The sequence below is a fragment of the Odocoileus virginianus genome, chromosome 9 (assembly GCF_023699985.2).
Source record: "Odocoileus virginianus isolate 20LAN1187 ecotype Illinois chromosome 9, Ovbor_1.2, whole genome shotgun sequence".
NCBI classification, from domain to species: Eukaryota; Metazoa; Chordata; class Mammalia; order Artiodactyla; family Cervidae; genus Odocoileus; species Odocoileus virginianus.
Genome location: NC_069682.1, coordinates 44,584,148 through 44,593,596, shown reverse-complemented (window position 1 = coordinate 44,593,596; position 9,449 = coordinate 44,584,148). Strand labels below are relative to the sequence as shown.

The 9,449-nt window shown below is 37.4% G+C and overlaps 1 protein-coding gene and 1 long non-coding RNA gene across 4 annotated transcripts in view; one reads left to right on the top strand and one right to left on the bottom strand.

Moving 5' to 3' along the window:
- The window catches only part of LOC110151231 (uncharacterized), a 50,778-nt gene that overhangs the window by 20,445 nt on the left and 20,884 nt on the right, over positions 1–9,449 (top strand). Inside the window, exon 3 of one of the 3 annotated variants that reach the window (XR_011489507.1) lies at positions 3,174–3,558. The exons of the other annotated variants lie outside the window; for them this stretch is intronic. This is a non-coding gene — a long non-coding RNA (uncharacterized lncRNA). Of the gene's footprint in view, positions 1–3,173; positions 3,559–9,449 lie in introns of those variants that run through there. 3 annotated transcript variants of the gene reach the window in all.
- MCM8 (minichromosome maintenance 8 homologous recombination repair factor) overlaps positions 6,017–9,449 on the bottom strand; it is a 50,762-nt gene continuing 47,329 nt past the window's right edge. The window contains exons 18-19 of the mRNA XM_020914473.2: positions 6,996–7,185; positions 6,017–6,302 (exon numbers count right to left, since the gene is read on the bottom strand). Of these exons, the coding sequence (XP_020770132.2) occupies positions 6,210–6,302; positions 6,996–7,185 (283 nt within the window). The 3' untranslated portion in view covers positions 6,017–6,209. The remainder of the gene's footprint in view (positions 6,303–6,995; positions 7,186–9,449) is intronic.

The window sequence follows — 9,449 nt, the reverse complement described above, 5'->3', positions numbered from 1 at the left end:
TTAAAACACCATCTGTTCTTTTCCCCTTTGAACAATGTATATTAACATGGTATATTTACACTACATCAATTCAGTTCAGTTCAGTTGCTCAGTCATGTCCAACTCTTTGCGACCCCGTGGATTGCAACATGCCAGGCCTCCCTGTCCATCACCAACTCCTGGAGTTTACCCAAACTCATGTCCATTGAGTCGGTGATGCCATCCAACCATCTCATACTCTGCTGTACACTTCTCCCCCTGCCTTCAATCTTTCCCAGCATCAGGGTCTTTTCAAATGAGTCAGCTCTTCTCAAGTGGCCAAAATATTGGCATTTCAGCTTCAACATAAGTCCTTCCAATGAACACCGAGGACTGATCTCCTTTAGGATGGACTGGTTGGATCTCCTTGCAGTCCAAGGGACTCTCAAGAGTCTTCCCCAACACCACAGTTCAAAAGCATCAATTTCAGCACTCAGCTTTCTTTATAGTTCAACTCTCACATCCATACATGACTACTGGAAAAACCATAGTCTTGACTAGACGGACCTTTGTTGGCAAAGTAATGTCAATGCTTTTTAATATGCTGTGTATGTTGGTCATAACTTCCCTTCCAAGGAGCAAGTGTCATTTATTTCATGGCTGTAGTCACCATCTGCAGTGATTTTGGAGCCCCCCAAAATTAAGTCTGCCACTGTTTTCACTGTTTCCCCATCTATTTGCCATGAAGTGATGGGACCGGATGCCATGTAGTTTTCTGAATGTTGAGCTTTAAGCAAACTTTTTCACTGTCATTTTTCACTTTCATCAAGAGGCTCTTTAGTTCTTCACTTTCTTCCCTAAGGGTGGTGTCATCTGCATAGCTGAGGTTGGTATTTCTCCCAGCAATCTTGATTCCAGTTTGTGCTTCATCCAAGTATATATTATAGAAACATATAGTGTATGTGTATACTATGTATGTAATATATTTCCTCTTCCCTCTCATATCACTATTTCATTTGATGTTATCTGTGCTAACTTTCGTAAAATGTGCTTTTATACTATTAATACTTTTAACCCTCTATCCCACACATACATCATATTTACATCACTATCTACCTTCCTTTTTTAAAGTCAGAACTTAATAATTGCCTTTTTTTTTCAGTTTTAAATTTCCATTCATTTAATCTACTAAGTTGTATTTTAAAAGATTCTCCAAGAATGGTTCACACGTTAAGTTCTTAGTTAGGAAGTATCTGTTGGCTTTAGTTAGGAAGTTTTTTGAGGGGCAAATAACCTCAGTGGTGGCTGACTTTGTGGCCCCATAGACTGTAGCCCACCAGGCTCCTCTGCCTATAGAATTTTCCAGGCAAGAATACTGGAGTGAGGTGCCATTTCCTACTCCAGGGGATCTTCCCAACCCAGGGATCAAACCCAAGTGTCTTGTGTCTCCTGCACTGGCAGGTGGATGATCACTAGCATTTATATGTGAATGATAATTGTCTGGCAACCCAGTACCATTTGAACTCTCAACTTATAGGAAGAAGAAAAAAAACCATATAGGGAAAAGGCTGGCTTTACTGGTGCTGCCTTCTAACCTAGAACCCAGAAAACTCCTCAGCATTCTAGGTAAGGGGCATATAACCTAGGCTTCTTCAGTCAGGCATTTCTGGATGAGATTTGTTTTTTGGGTTTGGCAATTTAAGGAGGCCCCAAGAAGAATCCTTTCTTGCTGCTTTGGTGTGAGTGGGGACATTCTTCTAACTTTCTGCACTGGCAGTGGGTTCCTTGTGTTCCTGGTACAGAAGTGGCATCCATGGGACATGGAGGCAGCAGCACCTTCCTCTCGTGCCTTGTGTGGCAGTGGGGTGGTAGCGGCTTCCTCTTCAGAACAATTTTAGAAGTTGCTGCTTTAAGCTTATCCTTCAGCCTTTCAACAGTTCTGACAGCTAACTAAAATTGTTTAAAAACCCTCCTTTTTCTGCTTAAGCAAGTGTCAGTTTCTGTGTGTGCAAACCACAGTTCATGGGCCAAATCTGACCCACTACCTGTTATTGTTCAGTGGATGAAAAAAATTGAGTATTTAGCATTTTAGACACATGAAAATTTTATGAAATTCAAATTTCAGTGTCTATTAGTAAAGTTTTTTGGCACACATCTACACTCATTTGAATGTTACAATGGCAGAGTTGAATAGTTGTGACGGGATATATGGCCCAGAAAGCCTAAAATTTTTCCTATCTGGTCTTTTACAGAAAAAAATTGACTCCAGATTTCCAACTAAGAAACTTGACCAAAATATCTGGGTATGAAATTCTTTGTTAAAAATATTTGTAGGTATTAGTCTACATACTTCCGTGATGAGTGTTGCTTTGGAGAAATTTGAGGACAGCTAGATTTGTTTTCAAAGTGGCTTATCTATATGACTTCTCATTTAACCTCTCCTTTTATTTCTTATACGTCAGCTAGGTCCAGAGAAGCTGCTGCTGACAATCTGTACACTCTATTCACACTATTGCAATGGTAGTTTTACTTTATGCTCCAATAGGTGTGCAAAGTACACTTTGAGAGATACTTTGTTGCTTCCTTCAGAAATCTTCAGTCACAGGCACTATTATCTCTGCCTCCCTCATGCAAGGCTGCCTGGAAACTTTTGGCGGTTCTTCCTAGTGTTGGGGTTTGGGGGTCTCAGTTGTTTCCTAGTTCACAGAAGATGGCCTATATACTTTTATTCTTTAGTTTCCTCATTGCTTTTGAGAAATCTCTCAGGGAGAAATGAAGGAGAATGCCTCCTTTTTGTTACTAGATACTCCTTTTATTCTCTTTTTCTATATTCTTTTTAAAAATATTTTTGGCTGTGTTGGGTCTTCATTGTTGCATGGGTTGCTGCAAGTGGAGGCTACTTTCTAGTTGTGGTGCATGGGCTTCTAATTGAGGTGGCTTCTCTTGTTGCAGAGCATGGGCTCTAGCGCCTACAGGCTTCAGTAGCTGTGGCACCCTGGCTCTAGAGCAGTTTCAGTAATTGTGGCACTTGGGCTAGCTGTTCTATAGCATGTGGGATCTTCCCAGATCAAGGATTGAACCCATGTCTCTTGCATTGGCAGGCAGATTCTTTACCACTGAGTAGTCAGGGAAACCCTTTTTCTATATTCTTAAGTCAAGTTGCTTAAGCATTCTGGTTAAGTTCTATAACACTCTGTGTCCTCATTTATAAACAGTATAATCACCTACTTTATTTTCATTGGAAGAACTGAGGCTGAAGCTGAAGCTCCAATACTCTGGCCACCTGATACAAAGAACTGACTCACTGGAAAAGACCTTGATGCTGGGAAAGATTGAAGGCAGGAGAAGGGGACAACAGAAGATGAGATGGTTGGATGGCATCACTGACTCAATGGACATGAGTTTGAGCAAGCTCTGGGAGTTGGTGATGGACAGGGAAACCTGGCATGATGCAGTCCATGGAGTTCCAGAGTCAGACACGACTGAGCAACTGAACTGAACTGAACCCACTTTATGTGTGTTTACCTCACAGGGGTATGTAGTCAAAATCTGTTTTACATGCTAGGGCCAAAGTGGTGAATAAAGTCTTTGTCCTGTGAAGCTGGAGAAAAGATGATTAATTGAGCCAGAATATGGAACTGGAAGTAATGAAAAGTAATCAGGTTTCAGATGTTCTAAAGATAGTGCTAAGAGGATTTGTTGATGGACTGATTAGGGGATAAGAGAAAATTAAGATAACTCCAACATTTTTGGCAATAGAAATCAGCAGGATAGTTACTAAACACTATACAAAATTTCAGAACACCATGGCAAAAGGGAAGATACAAATAACTTGTCAAGAGGAAATAAAGGTCACATGCCAAAAATAAAAATGGCTTTGGATTTCCAAACAGCAACATTGAAAAGTAAAAGCAATAGAGCAATATCTAAAATTCTGAGTGAAGATGATTTCCAAACTAAAATTCTATGCCCAAATTGTCAGTCCAGGAATAAGGGTAGAATGTATCTTATAAATTCTTCCTCAGGAAGCTACTGAAAAATGGATTCCACCAAAATGAGGGAATAAAATGAGAAAGAGAAAGACACGGGAGCCAGGAAATGGGAGAGAAAATGAGAAGTCCCAGACAGATGTGTAGTTGAGATTGGAAAGGGCCAGAGAATTCCAGTTAATTCCAGTTAAAATAGGTTCTTTGGTTTATTCTGAGAGGAGACTTAGACTTGTAGTGGAGCCTTGGGTTCAAATTAGTGGTCAGTACATAGAAAGCTAAGTAGTTGAAAAACAAATTATTAATTTTAAGGGGAAAAAAGTATACCAGAAAGGAGATGAATACTATTCAACAGACACAGTGACATTAAGACTATGTTCAGTCACTCAGTTGTGTCCAACTGTTTGCGACCCCATGGACTGCAGCACACCAGGCCTCCCTGTCCATTACCAACTCCTGGAGCTTGCTCAAACTCATGTCCATCGAGTTGGTGATGCCATCTAACCATCTCATGCCCTGTTGTCCCCATCTCCTCCTGCTTTCAATCTTTCCCAGTATCAAGGTCTTTTCCAATTAGTCAGTTCTTCGCATCAGGTGGCCAAAGTATTGGAGTTTCAGCTTCAGCATCAGTCTTTCCAATGAATATTCAGGACTGATTTCCTTTAGGAAATCACTGGTTTTGATCTCCCTGTAGTCCAAGGATTCTCAAGAGTCTTCTCCAACACCAGAGTTCAAAAGCATCAGTTCTTCAGCACTCAGCTTTCTTTATAGTCCAACTCTCACATCCATACATGACTACTGGAAAAACCATAGCTTTGACTAGATGGACCTTTGTTGACAAAGTAATGTCAATGCTTTTTAATATGCTATCAAGGTTGGTCACAGCTTTTCCTTCAAGGAGCAAGCGTCTTTAATTTCATGGCTGCAGTCACCATCTGTAGTGATTTTGGAGCCCAAGAAAAAAAAGTGTCTCACTGTTTCCATTGTTTCCCCATCTATTTGCCATGAAGTGATAGGACGAGATGCCATGATCTTAGTTTTTTGAATGTTGAGTTTTAAGCCAGCCTTTTCACTAGGTTTAACTAAAAATTATGATATATAACTAAACTGGAAAGAAATGGGAAAGTGTATATGTATGTATATACATAGAAGGGTTTAAAAGAACTACACTCATATTCTGAGGTAGGTAAAAAGTCAGTATAATTTTTGAAACTGAAAACTCAAGAATGAGCATTACTATTGATAGATAACAAGAATTTACTGTATAGCATAGGGAACTATATTCAGTATGTTATAATACATTATAATGGAAAAGAATAGAAAAAAATATAATATACACATATATATGCATAACCAAATCACTTTGGTGTACACCTGAAACTAACACAGTATTATAAATCAAGTATACTTTAAGAAAAAAAAATAATTAGCATTAGTAGCATGTCCTTTAGAAAAATGGAGGTAAATGGGAGAACAATTGAGACTGAACAGAAAATTAGGGCATGTGGAAGAGTGGAACAGAGGCTGCTACAGTCTTGCACAGCTATTTAAATTTTTTTCATTAGCTATGATGTTAAGCTTAATATGTCAATATATGGATGGACACCATCCACTATGGATGGCTTTAGGTGAGCAGGAAATAGTATATACAGAAGTCTAGTTACACATGAAGCTTATATCATGTTATAAATCAAAGTCAGTAAATAAAGCTAAGGGAATTCCCTGGCGGCCCAAACAGTCAGGACTCCATGCTTTCACTGCCAAGGGTCCAGGTTCAATCCCTGGTCAGCAAACTAAGGTCCTGTGAGCTGCATGGCACAGCTAATAAAAAAGGAAAAAGAAAAAAATTTAAATTTTAAAAAGTCAATATATAATATTTCCAAAATTTGGGGGAATTGAAAGTTGGTTTCAATTTATTTCAAAGATGCTCCATTTTGTGTGTCAGAACTATTTAAACATTTAAATGGAACCTTGTGACTGTTTACCCAGATGGACATTTGATATGCACAACCATGAAATATTTATAAGAAAAAGAAAGGTCAAAAACAAAACTATAACTTCTAATTACATCATTTAGATAAAATGTAAAATATTTTTAGTCTTCTGGAGAAGTAAAAAATTAACACATGATTTTATCACTTCTTAAATTAGTTCAACTCTCTTTTCCTATTACAGTTTGGGTGCCATTTTCAGAGAACAGTTTTTGTGGGGTTTTTTTGCATATTCTTCATAACAAACCCAGGAGATCCTGGCTTGGTAGTCGTTTTATATAGTTTGAAGTTGGTAAACCTTTGGGCCTTTTTTCAAGAGATAACCTTGGTCATTTAGTGATCCAATAAAATTTTCAAAATCAGCAACCTAGTAGAAAATAATAAAAGAGCCTGTTAAATAATATGCAAAAAATGTGATTTTTTAAAATTAATCTCTCAAACAGTAATATACAATTGTCAAATTTTTTGGGCAAATAAAATCATTTGTACTTCTTAGAGAGAAAGCTGCCTACATACGAACCTTGTATTCTATAACACCTAGCTAATCAAAAATAACTCCAGTATGCACAGAATCTTTTATATGTGTTTTAGCTTAGCTTCAAAACAAAAATTAGACTAACTTTTGAAATTGAATGAGCAATTTTCCATAGAAACTGTTTTACATATTTAAAGTGCTATTGCCCCCATTTTCACTAAGACTTTAAAGTAGTTAGAGCAAGTTGAATCATGTCCATTTAACAAATGAGAAAACTGAAGTTCAATGATGCGTAAGATGACTTGCCCTCAGAGACAGTCAGAATAACATGGAAACTTGCTATGATGTTTCTCCCATCAAGATGCTGAAAACTCTTTTGAAAAGAAGTTTGAATTTTAAATAAAAACTGTTTTTTTAAAGTTCTGAGCAACTAATTTTATATCTTAAAAAACAAGCATGTGTTTTAAATACTCCAAAACAGCATATTCCATGATTTTAGTCTAAATCTTTTGACATTCAAAAGTTCTATATTAATAAAGCCATCCTGAAATTATTATAAAAAGATTTACTAATTATTTATCATACCTGAATATTTAACTCTTTGGCAATCTGCTGAAGTTGATGAAACTGAAATAAATTATTGTAAGTTCTTTCAGCAGTATTGTTGAGAGCAGAAATAAATCTTTTTGCTGCTGATCTGTTGCTCATTCCAGAACCATGCTGGGATCGTTCAAAATCTAGGTTCCCAAATTCATCAGAGTAAGTTCCTAACATGCTTAGGGAAGGAAAGAAAAACAGTTATCCAATGTGTTTCAGCTATAGAAATTTTTGTCCAGTTATAAAAAGAAAAATGTGGAAGCAGCCCGGAGGATCAGGTAATAAAGATTTAAACGTGTATTTACTGAGTGGTGATTGTGAATTAACTATTTATGGATTATTCGGGGATAAAAATATTTTGGACATAGTTACCACTTTTTAAGAAACTCCCTATATTTACAAACAGAAATACAAATGTATTTTTGCATAAAAATACAAAGTTGACAGACTACAATATAAATACTTGGAACATTCTCTTTGATTCATGAAAAAAAGAAATTCTAAACATACTAAATTTAGGCTTTCCTTGGTAAAGATGTCTTCCCATTTCCTAGGGTAGCATCTGGCAAATAAAATGTGTTGGAAAATACTCTGGGAATGAAGTAGAAAGCTTCTGCTGAGTTACAGTAATGATGGTTAGATATTAAAGGATACACCTATTTCTCCAGCTCTTGCTGTTTTCTTCTGATTTTCACAATATCATCAGGAAAGAAATACATAATTCATAGTGAATCTTAGCCAGAAGTCTGAAAGTACCAGTTAGAAATTAGCCATCCTCTCTAGTCCAGCCCTGTTGCTGATTGCCTGCCTTAATTCTCGGTTTATATATAATCTCACAGCCAGGCTCAGAGGCAAAGATGTTATTTAATGAGTTAATTAATCAAATATGAATTGGTCACTAGACAGTAGGCTTCTCGTGGTGGAACAAAACAGGTGCAATTCCTGCCCTTAAGGAGCTCACAGGAATGCGTTTAAAGGGTTATTAAAAACACATCTTCATTTTGTTCCCTGAACAGATAAGAGCCCTCATGAAAGAGAATAAGCTGTACATACAGGAATGAGTCACCCAAATAAGACTGTAGTAACTAATAAAACAATTAGATGGGTATGTGTATTCCCTAGAAATGTAGCGTAATTTTTTTTATAATTAACTACTTTACCATATTATTATTTGTTGTTGTTTAATCACTAAGTCATGTCCGACTCTTGCGACCCCATGGACTGCAGCCTGCCAGGCTCCTCTGTACGTGTGATTTCCCAGGAGAGAATACTATAGTTGCCATTTCCTTCTCCAGGAGATCTTCCCTTCATTGGCAGGTAAACTCTTTACCACTGAGCCACCAGGGAAGCCCACACCATATAATTTACCATATTTTTATTTCTCATAGAACAGTCGTCACAAATGCTTTAGGCTACTATGTCAATTATAATAGCTAGTATTTACCGTAATTATATTTATTTACCATGCACTGGTTTGATCTCCTTGCATCAAACCAGTCAATCCTAAAGGAAATCAACCCTGAATATTCATTGGAAGGACTAATGCTGAAACTGAAGCTCCAATACTTTGGCCACCTGATAAGAAGAGCCAACTCACTGGAAAAGACCCTGATCCTGGAAAAGACTGAAGGCAGGAAGAGAAAGGGACAACAGAAGACAAGATGGTTGGATGGCATTACTAAGACTCAATGGACATGAGTCTGAGCAAGCTCCGGGAGATGGTGAAGGACAGGGAACCCTAGAGTGCTGCAGTCCATGGGGTCACATAGAGTCGGACATGACTGAGCGAATGAACTGAACTGAACTGAACCATGTGCTATCCAATTTAGCCCTTCCAGCAATCCTATTACTTGGGGATTATTCTTATTTCCGTTTTACAGATGAAGATACAAAGTCTTGTTAAGTGACTCGCCAAAGGTTACAAAGCTAATTAGTGTCATATCTGGGATCTGAGTCTGGCTACACTGCTTCAGATTTGAAGAAAAGTATGTAAAATATTTGAGTTACTTTCCTTACACAGAAGTAGCTCACAATGATCTCTCAACCTCTGAAGGTGTCTCTGTTTTCTTCTACTTCCTAGTATATTTCCAGAGAGCGCTTATATGAACTGTTGCCCTATGTGCTCTATAATGTACTGTCACTAATTTAGATTTTTCTTATTTAGGCTTCTGCTTCCTAGTTAAAATATAATTTAACAGGTTCAAAACCATGTTAAGGACAAATATTCAAAGCTAAAGACACAAAGATAAACACCAATATAGTATACTAACACATATATATGGAATTTAGAAAGATGGTAATGATAACCCTATATGCAAGACAGAAAAAGAAACATAGATGTATAGAACAGACTTTTGGACTCTGGAAGAAGGCTAGGGTGGGATGATCTGAGAGAACAGCATCAAAACATGTATATTATCAAGTGTGAAACAGATCACCAGT